This window comes from Haliotis cracherodii, unplaced genomic scaffold (assembly GCF_022045235.1).
Source record: "Haliotis cracherodii isolate W230 unplaced genomic scaffold, xgHalCrac1.p SCAF_28, whole genome shotgun sequence".
NCBI classification, from domain to species: Eukaryota; Metazoa; Mollusca; class Gastropoda; order Lepetellida; family Haliotidae; genus Haliotis; species Haliotis cracherodii.
In genome coordinates this window covers 3,827,256-3,847,714 of record NW_027266284.1, presented here as the reverse complement: position 1 = coordinate 3,847,714, position 20,459 = coordinate 3,827,256, and the positions used below count along the sequence as shown (strand labels likewise).

At 37.5% G+C, this 20,459-nt stretch overlaps 1 protein-coding gene across 1 annotated transcript in view; it reads left to right on the top strand.

Moving 5' to 3' along the window:
• LOC139473344 (receptor-type tyrosine-protein phosphatase N2-like) overlaps window positions 1-20,459 on the top strand; it is a 244,927-nt gene that overhangs the window by 213,478 nt on the left and 10,990 nt on the right. Inside the window, exons 14-19 of the mRNA XM_071255872.1 lie at window positions 5,481-5,535; window positions 8,827-8,974; window positions 12,287-12,360; window positions 17,530-17,607; window positions 19,673-19,792; window positions 20,125-20,291. Coding sequence (XP_071111973.1) covers window positions 5,481-5,535; window positions 8,827-8,974; window positions 12,287-12,360; window positions 17,530-17,607; window positions 19,673-19,792; window positions 20,125-20,291 — 642 coding nt within the window. The remainder of the gene's footprint in view (window positions 1-5,480; window positions 5,536-8,826; window positions 8,975-12,286; window positions 12,361-17,529; window positions 17,608-19,672; window positions 19,793-20,124; window positions 20,292-20,459) is intronic.

Here is a 20,459-nt window from a genome sequence, read left to right as displayed (position 1 = left end):
GAAGACAGGATTTCCTCTTCTGGCAGCCATATTGTCTGTGGTGACTTAACAGGCTTGACAGCATTCAAAGAAGAATCCAGGTTTATTTTCAAACCTTACAGGGAGAATTTAGGTTGTACGTCGGTTTTATCAGATTCGGAGATATGTCTTAAACATTTGTTTGAGATATAAAATGATAAATAACATGAATAACATGAATATATGTTTGTCAAGTCTTAAGAATGGGGCCAAATCATACAATATTTATTTTCAGTAAAAACATACTTTATTCTTTGAACTTAAATTCTGAAACTCTTAAAAGAATGTGATCAGAATGAAGTTGCTTTGGATGACTCATGGCACATGCACTGGAGTTAAATGGGCTGGGAAATAATGGTGATTCAAACATTTATGCTGATAAGCAGTAATAACATTCGAAAATCAAACCTGTAGTGAAATTGAAGTCACTGCAGACTGGCTGGTCTTTTACAGCTTCACTGAATTACCCCTACCACTATTCCAGTCTTATATCTTTGAAAGAATGATTACACATTATGATGAACATAAAAATGCATAGACAAGCATACATCAGAATCTTTGTTCATATATACCGCAATTATGCAATGGTGTTAAGGTTGATGCCAATTAAAATGAAAGGGTGCATTAGAGGGGCTGGTTAGTGTGGAGTGACAATGAGAGACGGAAACCGGGGATTTTCTGTGTTTAGGTACTGTCTAACTAGGCACTGGGCACCAGACAAAACCATTGATCATAGAGGTCATCAGAGGTCACCAGACACGTTCACAGGAGTGGCAAGCAACTAGGTATGACAGTAATCTTTTCTGGAATCAATGGAACTTGGCAAAATAGCTGAGAATCTATACAACTTAATCTGTACTGACATTAATATTGGAATTGTTAAGAACAGGTTTAAGGTTTTCAATAATCCTCTTTGCTATGTGTTTAGATTTGTGACGGATGGTCTATTTTGCTTGACAAATGACATGTTTCGCTGTCAAGCAAGTATGCCACTAATAAAAAATAGATGTTGCATTTCACAAGAGCCAAAAACTAAAGTGGATCTGTCAAGAACCGAGAGTTAAAGTTTTGCATATTGACAAACCCATTTGAAAAAACCTCCATAATACTCTTAAGTGATGTCATTTTCATCACCAAATCATTTCCCATGTCAATTTTGCCAAAATGTTGTTGACGGAAATAAACCTTTCAAAAACCTCAGTGCGGAAAATGATGAACAAATTGTGAGCAGGTTGGGTCGATTGTTGCAGAATTCATTCTGTAAACATGGTAACGGGGCAAATTATCCTCCTGCAGCGACAAATGAATTGTGGGATACATTTTCCCTCCTCACTGCAATTTCAGAAGCAAATTGAAACTCTATACGGTATTGGCAATGTCCAATTTTTGACAGGTTTGTGCTTTGATGAAAATAGACTTGTTGGGTCTCGAACAGCATGTTATGGACAGATTAGAAGTAGAAAGAGAAAAAAGCTTTTATCTTGGTAGAACATGAAAGATGGCTCGGCTGAGCTGATGGCTTGTCTACTGGGAACCAACCCTCCAATCAATATGGAGGATAGTAGGGTGGGTTTAAGGAGGGAAAAAAGATGGTAATTTACACATCTTTTGACAAATCTGCCTTGTTAATACCTGGGTAATCAAGCCACTTTGGCTGCCGACAAACATGGCTTTGCTCACACAAGGTATTTAAGCCACCCTTCTTACTGGTTCAAAGGTTTGGTAGGATATTTGAATAAATGCTCTTTTAACAGAATGCTTTACAAATCCTGATACCTTTGATAATCTTTTTTAAACCTTTGCCTTGTTTGCATGTGATGTGTTTTTTATTTGAAAATATTTTATCAATCTAATACTGATAATTCATAATGTAAAATTACTTTGTAAAATTCTGCTCTTTATATTTAAGTAAATAGTACCTGTGCTGAATGTAAATAAGTTATTTGTATTTCTAAGGTTAAAAGCAATAACCCTTTTTAGCACCTGAACATGCATTATGTAATTAATCAGTACACCCACAATTGTCTTAGAACACCCCATCATTTGTGGACTGAGGTGAACAGTCAGTATTCGAAATACGGATTTGCAAGCACAGACATAAAATAAGGAAAAAAGAATATGATCTGACAATGGCTATCATCAAAACAGACAATCATCCGTCATGTGGTTCTGAAGGGCTTTTTGTCGTGAGTCTAAAAACACGGATTGATAGAGTAATGAAATATTGAGTTCCTCACAGAAGAAGTCATGAAAGTGCATTAGACTGTAATTTGAAACCTCTGATCCGTGTAACCTCGTTTAAAGCCACAACATCAATATGATACAGGGCTTTTCAGGGCAGCAGGACATTGTGGGCTAGCATGGCCATTAATTTGGAAAACATCTAAATTTACAGGTTGATTACAAGGGTGGTTTTAGAAACTATAAATTATCAGATCTTGATTTTTGGGGTTCACCAGAAATCTTTTTAGACTGTCAAACATGCATTCAGAATTTGTCTTCTATTTACATTAGATTAAGTAATTTACAGACAAGTAATGTATATTCAGATTTGATTTTTCATATTGAAAAAATATCACCTTTCCAAGGTAAGGGCGTTAACTGACTATAAAAGTCAACTTTCCACCCTTGCAAAAATAGACTCAAATTTCTGAGCTAGATTATAGTGCCTCTTGGCAGTACATATGCTTTGCAAATCCTGCATTCGACCAAAATATGCACTGCAGTTTCGAACCAGATGTCGATTTTGTTACACGATTTTGATTGGACAATGCATAGACTTGTAAGTCCAAACAAAATATAACAACATTCTTCCAGCCTAGTTCCGCAAGGGTGAAAACTAGAGCTTTGTACTCAGTTAACTATCTTGCTTGGGAAAGATGGAAAAATGTAGACTGAAGTGCTCTTACAGGTATAAATTATATGGTTTACATGTTATTTCAGATATATTACTAGGATATACTGTTTAGCATATTCATGCGTCAATTTCTCTCTTAACTTGGTTGGCTCCACTCCACCTTGATAACAGTGTAAGAGTCTTCATTCAAACATCCTTGTTATCCATAAGTGATACATTGTGTTATAACTAGGTTGTGTTGTATTAACATAAATTACACAGTGTTAAAGGAGTGCGCACATTTTTCAGTCATCATCCTATTTTAACATAGTTTTGTAAATAAATATAATACAGTTTTGTTTAGAAGGATCGAAATGCTGCCACAAATCATAAAGTTACAAACAATAACATTTAGATATGGTGTTGTGTCTAGAATGGAGACTTCATTAAGAATGAACATGAAAGTATTCGGGTTAATAGATCCAACCATTCCTACATAAATACTTCACACACATCATGATCCATGTGGAAACATTATCACAGCTTGAGCTGACAAGAACTGACCTATAACCTCTCACCCCTGACCTTCTGTGTGTCAGCTGGTGTACTTATTTGTATACTAGCATACGAGTGTAGCTGAAAATACAGCCTCATGTAGCACCATGTCAGCACATCCATGCTGCAGAACAGTGTATCCAATGGTGAATGCTGGCAGCTATTTATAGATAGTTACAACCCCTTTTCATGAGTTTAAGGCATTGAACAGGAACACTAGATTCTCATATGGATTGTGTTCCTCACTGAACATTCAGGAAGACTGAAGGTGTCATGGTGGTACACCGTCCTATAGCATCTTTCTTTCTGTGTCAGACATGTGCAGAGTGGCGTAAATCCTCTGGGGACTGCCATGACGTCTTTCTTTGCCATGTCTACCATTGTATTAGGAAGTCAGGGGAAACATCTCGCTTGTAGTATGTTGTAAGGATGTTGTGAGATTTCATGGAGATGGTGTTGCCGCAGTTGTGTGGGGAGGACTTGATGACTGTGATATCCCGGGGAGTATGACATGGCGAGGTTATAGCCATGGAGATTTGAACACTTGTAGAATCAACATCTGTCACATTGATTTATGGTGTTGTCAGTGAGAACTCATCTACATTATAAGGATGTTTTCATTGCAATAAGGAAGAAAGACAATCTTCAAACCTGTGTTCATTCAGGTTTTAGTTTTCAGACAAGATACAATCTTAGCTTCCACACGACATATGACCTGGCAAGTCTTGTAGTTCACCATGACATTCCCATACTGTTTGTGCTGACACAGCAATAACAGGAGAAATCAGGGATTGAGACACTGTCCATATGTGAAGGACATAGCAGAGGATGTGTGTAGAAGAAACCTCTGATTTACAGGTTTACATGTCCAGGAATATACCAGTAGACTGACACTGACATCATTTCATCTGGTCTAGGGATGATTATAGTGTAGTTACTTCAAGTTACATACGGATCGTTCTTGCTGTGTGTTCTGAGCACAAGTGTATCTTGTGAAATTTCTTTCCTTTTGTGGTGTATATTCAGAAAAGAATTTTTATGTACGGAATCCGAGAAAACCTGCATAGTACATCCAACATCTTTGTATTCATTTGAGAGAATGTTCAATACAATCAAAGTATATATTGAGTTTAATTAAAGATGTTGATAAGTGTTACAAAGAGTATTCCATGTGACCACTGTCAGTGATTCGGTTACGGTGGAGGGAAGCTGGTTAAGTCAATACACTTCAGAACTCGATGGAAACTTGAGGGACACTATTTCCCAGGTGTGCCTATGTTGCTGCTGGTTGACAGTTAAAACCATGGGATATGTATCCAAAACAGATCCTGGTGTAGAAATGTATTATTTGCAATGTGTGAGAAACTGATCCAAACAGTTAATTCAGAATTGGAAATATATATTGAACTTTAGTGTCACCAAGTTCATCTAAATGGAACTAAATGGTATTGGGATACCAATAGGACATATCTTATGTCTGTGTGTATGTGTAACATGGTTATGAAGCGTGATGAGTCGGTTGTATCTGTCTAAGTCCAGAACAATACCGTGGCACAGGATCACTCGGTGACAAAAGGAGGATCTATTTATGGACCAGGGTTATTTTCACGTTGAGGATTATTATTTGTGATTATCCGTGTTGGAGATTTTGACCCGTGATAAGGGAGGGAAACCGCCCACCTCGTAACACCACACCGTGTGGCTTTATCACTAGGGAGGATCGCAGGTGGAACTTCAGTCACGGGCATCACATAACAGATACACACATGCTAGTTTGAATTCTGAAAATAACCAGCATGTGACTTCATCCTTCGGCCTATTTCTATGCAATTTAATGATTTAGCTGTGTTGTCGCAGTCATGGGAACTACGAGAGAGGAGGAGGAGGAGGGGATGTGAATGAAATGGCTGCTGTCCCTGCCGGATTTACGATCACATAGTTAATTAGTGTCCTCGTTCGTTATGTCTGGAGAGAAGGACGACGAGGATTTTGTTCATATTAAAGATTGGTGCTGTGTGTACGATGTGTCTCCATGTTGTAGAACTGAAACTATCTATTTACCGTCTTCCAGGAGCGAGGAGCCAGTGGCATCCAACATGGACATATCGACGGGGCACATCGTTCTGGTGAGTAGAGACAACTCGGAGAGAATCAATATTTGTGAATACTGAATGAGACCTAGTGATAATGCTGTCGTCAACACCGCACTCGGCGCCACACACAGGTTGCTGTGCAGCCTCGGTCAGCGGCGCCTCCACGCAGGTTGTTGCAGCAGAGGAATGGAGCCAGAACTGTCTCTAACAGATGGTGCTTCATCCTGTGTCCTACCAGGCACATACGCTTTCCAAAATTTGTGTATGTGTAGATATATAAGAAGCCATTGTTTTGTTAAAAAATTGTGCTGATTGGAGTTTGTATTTTTTAGTAATTACACTCGTTTGGTTATCAATATTGAAATGGATATGGCAACCGCATCAGTGTACCTAACAAAATATTCCATTTTTGTTTCTTATTTATTAACTGACTTTCCTTTTATTTTGAAATGAGATGTTAAAAATGTTGCTTATACTTTTCTTTTGCCAGGTTGCATAGAATTTGATTAATACGGATGGGATATTTACATGGCAAGAATAATTCAAATCTTATCCTATGTGTTCATTACAATGTGATGCATTTTGGGGAATATCCCAAATATTTTAGAGCAGTCGTAAAACAACTGAGGTGCTGAGTCAGACATGGATAATGAGCAGTTATTACACTGACAGTAATTAGCAGATGATTACTATGCAAGATCAGGGCCACTATTGGTCATTTACTCCCAAACCCTGAATAGCTCTGAATGGGAGCCTCTGCAATGTGAAAATATTGTCCAGTAATGTGTCATTTAATGTGGCTTTTTTTCAAAGCAAAATTTAGATCAGAATTTAATTATGCTACCTACAATGTTAATGCAGTTTAATGCATGTGTGTACAACTCTCATTGAGATGATCAATGTTATTTGTGTCCAGGGCATTCAAAGTCAGAAGCCAAACGGTACACTTACTGATACACAATTTAGGCTATCATTACCCCCACATTGTTTGTAGGGCAAAAATGTTTTCACTCTTATTTATTTCTTTATATCGGACTATTCAGTACTTCAAGTGTATTCCTATTTTAGTAATGTGGAGCAGCTATTTTGGAAGGAGTGTGTATTATGTCAATATGGTGTTCACAATGTTAAAACATAATGAAAAATTATGTTATTGTTAATATTGTATTAAGAGAAATGAGTAAAAATATTAGCATTGGGTTCTTTACAATTTGCAGAAATTGATTTAATAAATTTCTGGTATTCGAACTAAGGATGCTAAAGCAGTAACATTATTTCATATTCTTGAATTGAATATTGCCACATGCACTTTGCAGAATAGGATTTTAAAATTATTTTAAAAAAATACTGAATTATTTCCCAAAAAATTGTGAAACTATCTTCAACACATCTGTGCGCCATGGCCCCAAGGACATAAAACTTTTTGAGGGTCTGGAACCCTGTAGCGCAATACTGTGTGCCCTGATTGGGAGCTCATGATTAACGGTGCAGAAGTTATTGATTTTAATGTGGTACTTGTATCACTGGATCAATGGACCGGTTATATGACAGATGGTTTCGACATTGACGTGATGTGGCCATTATGGCGACTCTCGGATAACACTCGCCAGGAATCACTAGCGTCTCCCTGGTTGAAATAGCCAGGAAGTGCTTGCTACACTCTCAGACAAATTTAACGCATTCCCTGCTTTTAAAATTGGTCTCCCAGCAACCCAATTCATACGACAGTTTGGTGATAACTTTCTAACCACTTTTGCCCTCCTCACGACTCGGAGAACAATTCTGAAGAGAAATAAATGACAACATTTTTCCAATCGGCTGACTATAGACCTGTACCATGATGCTGGGGCCTTCTGCATGAGTACACAAGAGTAACTGTCAGCCTGGCCTCATACAGAGAGATACATGTCCCATACATTGGAATTGGCCGCAGAACCGTCAGCTAAAATTCTCTTTTAAGCGATTTGCTAATTTGCATGCTGAAAGACTTTTGGAAATAAATTGTTCTCTCTTGCAAACATTGTGACATTTAGGTATTGATCATTTTTTTAACTCTGGCATTTCCAATTTTGTTTCCCAGCTGTTGAAAACAATATTCTTTTTGTCGTGGATATCTAAGATTAACTCATGATTATGTCATGGCAAGCAAACTGCTGTTGATTATAGACTTGGCCCTTCTTGTTTGTATTGAAAATTGAATTTAAAAATCAAGATCTTGAAGGTGCATTTACAGGTGGATCAGATCAAATATTTAAATTCAATGTTGCATTCCTGAACAAACAAATAAATAGATTTTACTTGGTTTTCTACTAGACATTATGACAGAACAAATGCTGTCTGGTTCACCATCCCCCTCAATGCCAGGTAATCACAGTCAAGTAGGGACTCAAAAACTGAATGAAAATCACTTTATGATTTGCTTGCCTTCAGTGACCCCAGATATCAACAAATAATGATATAGGAATATTTTATGAAAACTGATGAAACCTGAAGCCTGAACCCGCTTAAACTGTTCTCTGTGGCCAATAATGCCTACCTGTAGTATAAATTACACAGGTAAACAGTCGATAACGAGAATGTGCAAGATGAAAGGGGCAGGTGTAAATTGCCAACCCAGCATGCTATTTCCTGTCAAATATGAGTTAATGGCTCTCCATTGATTATTACAGATATGAATATCAATGAAATCTATGACCATGTCAACAAATCTACAACTATGTCAGTGAAACCCACAACCCATAGGTCAATATCAGACAGGAATAACGCTGAAAGAAAATGTCATTTGCCTTATATTTGTCAAGATTTGACCATTTGACAGTTTAATGTGCTTTTACACCCTTGTCCTAATTTACATGATGCACTTTCAAAAGCATGAATCACAAAATTGGGGAGTTTTAATGAATTTTGACGGATAGATAGGCCTAGGGTGTTATTAAGGTTGTTGAGTTGTCAGATGTTTTTTACATGTCTTGGTTGAAATGAGTAGCTTTTTTTTAGGAACTTGTAGAGCACAACTAGCCAGGGTGCAGGTGGAAACATTGAACAAAACAGCACTGATTCTTTCTAGATATTGTGAATCATTTTAACATTATGTTTATATAAAGAACCCATATTCATTCAGATTCCTTTTGGATTTACAATTAGTGAGTTATATTTCATTAATATTTCATAACAATACTATGAGACTTGGTAGAGGCTACATTCTACAGTTTTTTAACTTTTGTTTTCGTTTGTCCCAAATTCCCCAATTTTGATGTATTTTGAATTGTTGTACGACTTGCATGTGCTGTCCCTGCACTTGTATGTGGTGTTCTGTTGTTGTAGTCTTACATGGAAGACCATCTGAAGAACCAGGACCGCCTTGACCAGGAGTGGGAGGCACTGTGTGCATATGAGGCTGACCCCTGCGCCACTGCTGTCGCTGCCGACCCTTCCAACACTCGCAAGAACAGATATGGGGACATCCTACCCTGTACGTACATTGATGTCATATTCACTTTCTTTTTGCAAACTAGGACAGATTTGTAATAAATTTGTCATTACAAATGACTCCACTCTGAACTTAAATAGGTGTGTCATAGTTATTTAGGATCTGCACTGTGATTACGAAGTATATATTGCAGAAGTTACGGGGGTCTTTGAAGGCTATAACTGAAAATATATTTTAGGTAGGTTAGTGTTGGGTATGAGTTTCAAGTCTGTTTGGATTATGACACTTAGTATAATTAATATAGTCCAATGAGAATGAAATCTATTGAATAATTTATGATTGCTGTATCCAACAAGTTGTGATATGTCCGTACCATAGCGTTCTGGATGAGAACCGTCAGCCATTGATTGCACACACATCCTGTTAGACCAGCATCTGATTATCCTGAGGTATCGGATCTGATTATCGCGATGGCATCAGATCAACAGTATGCATGCACATGCATAATACATGACCACATTCAACTCAAAACCTCTATAAATCAAATGATTTGCAACTCGGAAAGAATGGGACATTGGCCAAACATTGCTTGCAGTTTCCTCAAGCTTTGATTATTCATAGACGAAACCAAAAACCTGTCACCGATCAGCAAGAGCTGTGCGCGCAATTACGCTGTTTATTTCACGTGTTCGGAAGTTTGCCGTGATCACGCACAGGAAGTCTCAGCCCTGTCGGCATAACAACAGGGGCAGCAAGTCGTTTGTCATTACCAATAACCAGTGGCTTTACATAACCTAGTCTTATCACTAATGAATCTAATTGATCAAGAACTCATTATTGAGTTGAGCCTCGTTTGTGTATTTGTTGACAGGATGGAAGTGCAACAAGATCTAGTTTGCTCAGCTTGCTGAATTCTTTATTCCAGAAATTATTTCTCTGAGATAAAGATTTGTAATTGATTTGATCTTGACTCATTCCCAACAGCTTGTCAATACTTGGAGTTTCTTTGGCAATGGTTTTCAGGAATATTGATAGAAAACATGGATTAGAAGTGAGGCAAATTATTTTTTTTCGAGAACAGGTTTACAAAGCTCTTGTTGTGTGACAGGTGAGACAGCTGAGCAGTTTTAGTGAAAAATATATTTGTACAGAGAAATCTAATTATTTAGTGCTATTTGTATCATGCTTTGAGTCATCAATGTCCTTCGAAGTAATCCTACATCACCCATCTCTAAACATTGATAGTGGGTGTCTCACCAAACACATGCAGTTGATTTCATGGCTATGCATCTGAAGAGTTAACACGTCTTATTCTAATAACACTGAAGCTGACATATAAAAGATATGTTTATTATTGACAGTATATAGAGATAAATGTTGTTGTTTTTAATTTCATATGTATGAATGTTTTATGATAACAAAAATGGGAATATATTATCGGTCTGAAAAATGTGAATATGTCATCATTGATTCAAGTTCAAACATCAAGAGCAAAACTTGGTGTCATAATTCTCATTGGTTGTTTTTTTAATTACTGATTTGCTATGTATACCAAGTGCATTTTTTAATTACAAGTGTAAATTTAGCTTCCCTGTAACCTCTCAGATGATGTTTAATGTACTGCTCCCCAGGGACTTTAGGTTTTTTCCACTGCCAAGATTAGTGTTTGATGTGAGACTTGAGAGGATGTGTACTGTCCAAATGATGTCAGAATGTGTAATTCATTATTGTGTTTACTAAATATCTCCCCCAATAATGTAAAATAATATAAGAATATTTTGTGAATTGATGCCAATATGGAAAAAAACAAAAAACTTTATTTTGTTTGGAAACTGAATCTTATTCTGTTATATGAAGCCTTCTGTTGCATTGTTTTTTAGATCCTACACTTGAAATGCCATCTTCCAAGTAATGGTCCTTAAGAATTATTAATAAGAAATGCTTTGAATAAATTTCTATTGATGCATTCAGTCAAGGAGCAATATTGCTATTTTCGTCTTTCATGAAAATGAATTGAATACTTGTTTGAAATACTTAATGCATTATAACATAATTCTATGCCCCAAATACTCAGTGTCTAGGCTAGCATTATTACAGAGCAGTAAACGGATCTTGCTTTGGCAGCCTACAACCATGTACAATGTCACTCCGAGTTTGCCAACAATGGAAATCCTTTCACCCCTACTCAGCTTTTCTTGGCATGTGAATATCGCAAAGAAAATTGCAAGGCTAGGGATAGATTATTACTTCTTTCTTGCCCAACTTGTATTATAGGCACGTAAAATGCCAAAAGGAAACAGAACATGGCCGATATTAGTTTTAAAACTAGCAGATACTTAGCCCTGGGCTACAGAATGTTAGTTAATGGTCCAGTGATGCATATGATGGATGGGTCGTCTGTGACAGAGGCCATGGGTTGCCTCCCAGTCAGTCAAGAGACACTCACTCTTTGCTTACAGTCCAGGGCCCACTTGCACGAAGCAATCTTAGCGCTAAGACTATCGTAAGCCTGTGTTAAATTATGGGAGTTATGATCATCTTAGCGCTAAGATCGCTTTGTGCAAGTGGACCCAGGTCTGTTTGTGGGTATAGGGCTTATATTCATGACTAGCTAAGATATTCGAAACTACCATCCATTGTTAAGTCTAAATGTGTTCAATCTTTATGTTGTTTATTCATTGTGAAAATGAATGCATCCATGCAGTTGCAATTAAATAATGTTTTATCAGTTTCTGTTATGATATAGCTGTTCTGTTATGGAAATGAGTGGTTGGTTATGCTGTGTTGGAATTACCTCTGATCTTTGAAAACAGTATGATCAGTGTATTGATTATGGTCGGAACATTTTCATCTTTTGATGTTTCAAAGCAAACAAATTGGAACCGATAGTGATTTTGTTACCAAAGTGTGTGTTGTGGTTTGAATTGATTTCAAATGTTTAAAAGGCTTTCCTATGACCATTCATGCATGGGGAGAAACAGTGGTAAATGTTTTGAAACATTTGTCTGAATATTTGTCTGAACTGGCATAATGATATCATGGTAAAAAGCAACAAACTGAATTGAAGATATTGTTCACAATCTTTTGACATCCAAGGATCCATCATTAGTAATTATAATTAAACAAAGAATACATGAAACCTCATTCAAACTACAGACTTGGTATCAAAGAATTCTTATTTTATTGGTGCACTTTGTTTTGACAGATGCACATGTAACATGCTTTGGCAATTTAGTGTATTTTCTCCTATCCAGTGTAGGAAAATGCAATACATTAAAAACTGATCATTTCCAAATTATTATTGAGGGTATTTGTCAGAGAAATGTCTGACTTAAATGTCTATTTCATTTTCAGATGACCACTCTCGTGTCGTCATTTCGACTGCTGCAAATGTCTCTGGATCTGACTACATCAATGCAAACTTCATCGTGAGTCATCATCTTTATTTTTTGTGAGAGAGAGAGAGAGGGGGAGAGAGAGAGTCCCCATTCCTTGTGCCAGGATCCACTGGTAGTGTGTTTGAATCACAGATTTGACTTGATTATGATCCTTAGTTTGACGTATTCTAACCAAGAAACTTCACAGGGCCATTAATTGTATGTTTCAATGATGTCACACAGTTATCTTTTTGGGTCTGTAAATTCCTTTTGAGTGGATTTGACTTGGCCGAAATTATTATTATTAGTAGTAGTAGTAGTAATAGTAATAGTAGCAGTATTATTTGCTGAGCATACCAGGCCTAACAATAATATACTTGGGATTCATACTAGTGGTTGATTTGCAGAATGAATCAGCTGGTTTAATGTTTCTGAAGTGAAAAAACGTGAAAATAATACTTTGATCTCGATATACCCCTGTATAGCCCCTCACAGTAGCCACCCAGTGAATGCTGATATAAGATTTACATACCCAGTTCCCAGTTAGATATGGACATTTATGGTAAACAGATTCCACATTGGCTCTATATCATGCCATGGAAATAAAGCATGGAACATAAGTAAGAAATATATCTAAATAAGTGTATATACTGTATGCGTGGCTAGCTCAATTGAATAATTCAAGTAAATGACTTTCTGATTCCGTCTGTGTCTGAAGGCCCCCAAATATTGGGGTTTTTCAGCTCAAGAGTGACTCTGATTGACTCGACTTAATATTTTTGGGAAACATTTGTCAGACACATAGCTGATAATTTTCATCGCAAATTGTTGAAATCGTTACAATGTAGTGTCCTTGGTACCATCTTTGTTCCTGCTGAAAAGTGTGGATGTTTTAAGTATGATATTTACAAAGTACAATTGTATTAAGTAGACAATGTACATCTATGAAATAAACAATGTGTGTGGTTTGCAATAAAGCATGTTTTGTTTGTTGTTTAACGCCACACTAAGCAATGTTCCTGCTATATGACGGTGGTCTGTAAATAATCAAGTCTGGACCAGACAATGCAATGATTGACATCATGACATCATGGACCTATACAGTTGGTATAGATGACATGCAATCAACCAGGTTATCAAGACTAACCACTCAATCATTTATAAATAAGTTGCCTAGCATAGATTGCTTGGGACCTAAATTCTTATCCAGAATCCATACATGTCAGATAAAGAGTCAGTTAGTATGAAATAAGAACTATCATTGTCTAAAATAAACATGTTTTGTAATGTGAAACAAGCATAAATTAGCATATGTGATATCAAATTCATGTCAGTATAATTTCATTCAGTCTTTCTTTTAAATATTAACTACATCGGTCAAAGTTCGGTCATGGCTTTTGACCAAACCAATTTAACTCCTTGCCACAGTTGTGCGCATTTTCTTGCAGACAATGCAGTATAATGCACCAACGTGGGACAATACCTGTACAAGCACCAGTCCATGAATTCTGTGATAAGGAATGAATAGCATCATTGTGCAATAAATAAATGATTTCTCTCGCTCTGTCAAAGCATTTTAACAGCCTAATGTATTTGATAATTACAGGATTGCGACAGAGATATAATTTATGAGTTTTATCTTCGAGTACTGGCATCTTTTAATTTTCAAAGACTTCTTAAGATTTGAGATAGAATTATGCCATCAGAGGAGGCCAATGGAGCATGTGATTGCTTCAGAGGAATCGACATAAAGTTCCTTGTGGGTTATGAGTTTGGCAGTTAATTGTCACTCTTGGCTTGGAAATGGCTGAAGATTTACTTGGCAGGTCAAATAGAGTTTAGATTGTTTCCATAAAATATCATAATATGATCCTTGGCAATATTTATTTCTGTTAACGTTATTAGATTATATTTTGAGTTATGAAATTGGGAGAATCATCTTTGGAATTCACATTAAATTGCATTGAGATTGTTTCTATTTTTAAGCAATATTGAATTACTGTACACATCATTCCAGATGTAGGTATGTAAGCATCAATGATCTGATATAGGAAATTACCATATGTAAAAGTTGACATTCTCGTATGTGTGTGGCTGTTGTATTGCCCACATTGTTGGCATGACATAACGCTGTGTTTGTGATTATCTAAGACTTCGGGCAGGGTTTGTGTGGGGAAGAAGAAAACATATATGGAGCCAAAACATTTAAGATTAATTTATTTTGTTTCTTAAAATCACGTGCAGACATGACTTGATAAGAATATTCCTTTTTCTGTTTGCAGAATTTCTGGGGGGTTTTCAGTGTTATATATATTTTCCTTATGTTGAAATATTTTAGGAAAACAAGGATAATATTTATGAAATAATTTTGTATTTTTAAGTACTTGATAAGTTCCTGGAATTTGGACATTTGATGTATTTGGAAAGAACAAGAGAACTTGTTCTGACCATTATTTTCAACATTGATCTGTTTTATCCATAAATTTAGTCACATTTAATTTCTGATTGATAGAAGCAGAATTATTTATGAAAGGTTGTTTTACGGTCTACCAATTTAAATCCATGAAGAAAAGCAGCTCAATGAAACCTCAAGCCTTAATATTACACAACACTAGGTGAGGGTATGTGATCACACGGATAGGGCCCTAACTGAGGATTTGTATCAGCCATTATCATCAACCCTTTGTACAAAATCCCACTGAATGTTGACCATCTCTACTCATGTGGGTCATGGGTTTGTTTCCCAGTACAAAAACAGGAATGTTTCATGCATCTGTTGTCCCTGGTTGAGAGCCTCAAAAAAGATTTTTCCCAAGGGAAAGTTTCCTCTCCATCCCAATCTGTGAGTTTCCCTAGGCATGAGGTATTACCACATTAGAAATATCACCTTGGATCAGACAGTGAATGCGTCTATTGCAACCGGATCGTAAAACGTGAGATAGATTGATACGTCCATAATGTAGAGAGCTTGATCCCAAGACAGACGAGGACTGCGCTATACTGCTTGCAATGTATGCTGGGATAGTCATGAAAGGTGAAAATGGCGAGGGGGAAAGGTTCTAACTCATCCATACTATCTGAATAATAACTTTTCTGTTAATTATCGTAAGTAATAAAAGTGTAACATTATTATGAATAACCTATTTGTCAAATATTGCCTACAGGAAAATGTTGGCATCATTATGCTGTTGGGAAAATAGGTGGTCTTCAATATGTTTGAACATTGCAAAGATGTTTTTTAATTCTAAGTATATTGATCATGGTGCAACATTATTAAGTTTGAAATTTCTGTTTTTTGTCAAAAGAGTATATTGTGTTTCTTGTTTTGATTGAGAGTGCCTTTTATCCTACAGGTTTGAGAGCGGGCTCTGTTGATAGTCCCCTCCTCACTTTCTTATCAAAAGGCAGTGGAAGCCCAGCATCTGTTGATTGATAACACTTATGTATAAGGTTCACCTCATTCATAATATCCTCAGCATCCTTTTTAACAGTTTCTGGATGAAAGGCTTGAAAATCTTCAGGAAGAATTCAAAGTCGAATTTGTTTCGTGTTAGAGATATATAGCCTTCTTAGAAGTAAAGGTGGCTTACATGTGTTATTCAGTTTGTTGAAAGACTTTGGAAGCATATTCTAGGTTTTTAATTAAACACGTTTCTCATGATGAAATGTACTAACAATAGATTCATATTCAGTCATATTTTGAGTAGTAATTCATGTTTTGTTTCTATTAAAGGACAAAGTAATATTTCCTGTGAAAGATTGATGGAGTTGAAGTCCTCTCATGTTGTACAATTAACAGAGGTGATTCCTTTGAGGCCTCAGGTTGTCCTCACATGAAACAATTTCAAACAATAGACTTCAAATTGAATATTAACACTATACATTTTTCAGTTAGATCTAAGGGTACAGAACGCTTAGATTGTTTTCTTAACAACTCTGATAAATATACTATAATTTGCCTATAAATATTTAAGTGATTCAGAATTCTTTGATAGAAACAAATAAAATGTTTCGCTCCAAGTTGAGTGAGGCTGTTTGACTTGCCCCAGAGTGAACACAGACCCTGTCCAAATTGATTCTCATTTATTTCCAACATGTCAGTCATTGAAGAAAATAACGCCACATCCACATTTTCAGACCATTCCAAAATCTTTTTGAAAAACCCGAGGTCAATCGATTAGGGTGATGTGACTATTGTTTGCCTGAAAACTACTTGTATGAATTAACTGTCTCCAGATTGATCTCGGCTTAAGCAAATAATTAATACGCACTCTCAACTGTTTGCCAAAGTGCCTGCCGCTTGGAATGGGGGAAAAATAAAACGTTCTTAAACATTTCATTTTTAAGCAAGAACTCACTCTGTGTCAGACCTTGACAGTCAGGTAATGTTTCGTAATGCTTTAGGAATCTTGGGTACCATTAGCATGTTGTGTTATGGGAAAGCAGAAAAAAATCATAATGACCCAATCATTTACAAAATATTTTCGCGGAAGTTGGTGGACCTTGAATGCCACTGGAAGACTAATATCCTGTGTAATGATGGATAGCCAGAGATATCACAGGTCAGTAAAGATTCAATTACAACAGAAACTGAATGGGCCTTGAGTCTAGTGTAAAGCTGAATGGATAAATGAATACCCTGAGAATACAGAGAAGTTACTTGTCATGTTGGAGAGATTTAAAATTCAGAATTTTATCCATAATACTGTGTTATGGGACGACTAATGCTATTCTTTGGTCAGCATAGGATCTAATGCCACACTAAGAAAGACTGTGTTAGAATAGTACATATGGTTGGCATAGAATTAATGAACGCCTTCTGCACAAGCAACTGTAGCCATGGAATAATTGGATCAGATATTACACTTTCAGCATGTTCAGGGACGATCTACTAAACTGTGATATTTCTTGCTGCCATTGTGGCAATTTCCATGTTTTGTAACATTCCTCATTTTTGTTTTACATGGCAACACTTTCCAAGTTTGAATGTGACAATGTTCGGTCATTACCATGGCTGGCTGACAAGCATTCATTGGGTTTGGGGATAGCAGGACATCAAGTGATCGGTGCAAGCTAGGCGTGAGCAGTGAATCACACTCAGTAATTAACTACTTGAACTGTTTTGAGATCAAATCTATTCTAGCATATAATATTTGTGTTATGTTTTGCTGGAAGATAAAATGTGTGATTGGTTAACATGCATACTGTTTGTTCTTGCAGACTGACCATGATCCCCGCAACCCTGCATTCATCGCTACCCAGGGGCCCCTCCCGCACACCGTAGCCGACTTCTGGCAGGTAAGGGTGGGGACAGGGGGAATGATTGTTCAGAAACTACTTGATAGGTTGTCTTCAGTTATGTCAGGAAGTCTATCAGTTATCGCTTAAAGGAATGGATTCATAGAATTATTCAGTTTATTAATTGATGAATTGGATTTTTGTTATTCAGTGATGAACAATGTAGAGACTATTCTTAAGGTAGAGGAAATTGGCTGTGGGTGTGTAATTTGGTGTTGTTGGTGTGACAACAGTTAACGCTTTAGCGGGTCATATTTCATGATGTGTGTGTGGTCTGTGAACAGTTTAATAGTAAACATTACATGATGTGTGTGTGGTCTGTGAACAGTTTAATAGTTAATATTACATGATGTGTGTGTGGTCTGTGTAGATGATCCGTGATCAGTCACAGTTACCTGTCTATGGTCTGTGAACTGTCACAGTTACTTGTCTGTGGTCTGTGAACAGTCACAGTTACCTGTTTATGGTCTGTGAACAGTCACAGTTACCTGTCTATGGTCTGTGAACAGTCACAGTTACTTGTTTATGGTCTGTGAACAGTCACAGTTACCTGTCTATGGTCTGTGAACAGTCACAGTTACTTGTTTATGGTCTGTGAACAGTCACAGTTACTTGTCTATGGTCTGTGAACAGTCACAGTTACTTGTCTATGGTCTGTGAACAGTCACAGTTACTTGTCTATGGTCTGTGAACAGTCACAGTTACTTGTCTATGGTCTGTGAACAGTCACAGTTACTTGTTTATGGTCTGTGAACAGTCACAGTTACTTGTCTATGGTCTGTGAACAGTCACAGTTACTTGTTTATGGTCTGTGAACAGTCACAGTTACTTGTCTGTGGTCTGTGAACAGTCACAGTTACTTGTCTATGGTCTGTGAACAGTCACAGTTACTTGTTTATGGTCTGTGAACTGTCACAGTTACTTGTCTATGGTCTGTGAACAGTCACAGTTACCTGTCTATGGTCTGTGAACAGTCACAGTTACTTGTTTATGGTCTGTGAACTGTCACAGTTACTTGTCTATGGTCTGTGAACAGTCACAGTTACTTGTTTATGGTCTGTGAACAGTCACAGTTACTTGTCTATGGTCTGTGAACAGTCACAGTTACTTGTTTATGGTCTGTGAACAGTCACAGTTACTTGTCTATGGTCTGTGAACAGTCACAGTTACTTGTTTATGGTCTGTGAACTGTCACAGTTACTTGTCTATGGTCTGTGAACAGTCACAGTTACTTGTCTATGGTCTGTGAACAGTCACAGTTACTTGTCTATGGTCTGTGAACAGTCACAGTTACTTGTTTATGGTCTGTGAACAGTCACAGTTACTTGTCTATGGTCTGTGAACAGTCACAGTTACATGTCTATGGTCTGTGAACTGTCACAGTTACTTGTCTATGGTCTGTGAACTGTCACAGTTACCTGTCTATGGTCTGTGTAGATGGTCTGTGAACAGTCACAGTTACTTGTCTGTGGTCTGTGAACAGTCACAGTTACTTGTCTATGGTCTGTGAACTGTCACAGTTACTTGTCTATGGTCTGTGAACTGTCACAGTTACTTGTCTATGGTCTGTGAACTGTCACAGTTACTTGTCTGTGGTCTGTGAACAGTCACAGTTACTTGTCTATGGTCTGTGAACAGTCACAGTTACTTGTCTATGGTCTGTGAACAGTCACAGTTACTTGTCTATGGTCTGTGAACTGTCACAGTTACTTGTCTGTGGTCTGTGAACTGTCACAGTTACTTGTCTATGGTCTGTGAACTGTCACAGTTACTTGTCTATGGTCTGTGAACTGTCACAGTTACTTGTCTATGGTCTGTGAACTGTCACAGTTACTTGTCTGTGGTCTGTGAACAGTCACAGTTACCTGTCTATGGTCTGTGAACAGTCACAGTTACTTGTCTATGGTCTGTGAACTGTCACAGTTACTTGTCTATGGTCTGTGAACAGTCACAGTTACCTGTCTATGGTCTGTGTAGATGGTCTGTGAACTGTCACAGTTACCTGTCTATGGTCTGTGTAGATGGTCTGTGAACAGTCACAGTTACCTGTCTATGGTCTGTGTAGATGGTCTGGGAACAGGGCAGTGTGGTCATCGTGATGCTGTCCAAACTGACGGAGACAGGAACAGCCATGTGTCATCGCTATTGGCCCGAGGAAGGAAGCGATCTCTACCACATCTATGAGGTAGGGCTTTAGTAGAATACAAATTCATCATATATGTTCAAATAACACTAATTCTGATTCGGCCACAATTGATATTGTGTGCAAACTAGCAATTAGAAACACTCTTATTCTCCTTTGCAGCTGTTTCTATATTAGAATTTATGTTAATCATGCTGATATTGAAACCTAACCGACACACCTGGCGGTGAAGCCATTATGTATACTACACGCTACTTGACTCAAATACTTGGTGGCATCTGCTTCCATGCCACATCCACAAGCACTAGTTGTGTTTGGTCCTTACATAGATTGTATTAGTCTTCAGATTGTATATTTATTTGTGTTTGCAACAGGTACACCTTGTGTCGGAGCACATCTGGTGTGACGACTACCTGGTTAGGAGCTTCTACCTGAAGAACCTGCAGACAAACGAGACTCGCACTGTCACCCAGTTCCACTTCCTTACCTGGCCCAACCTCTGCGTACCTGGATCAATCAAAGCCCTCCTGGACTTCCGCAGGTACACCTTGCACAACTATAGATGCACACGCACACACACATACGGGCGCACTAGGTGCCACTGTCTGTTCATGTCTTTATTCCTGAGAGAATGCGTTGGTAACACAACCACACATGACAAAAGATTTTTAAGAAGAAATGAAAATTCTTACACCTGGCTAGTGTGTGA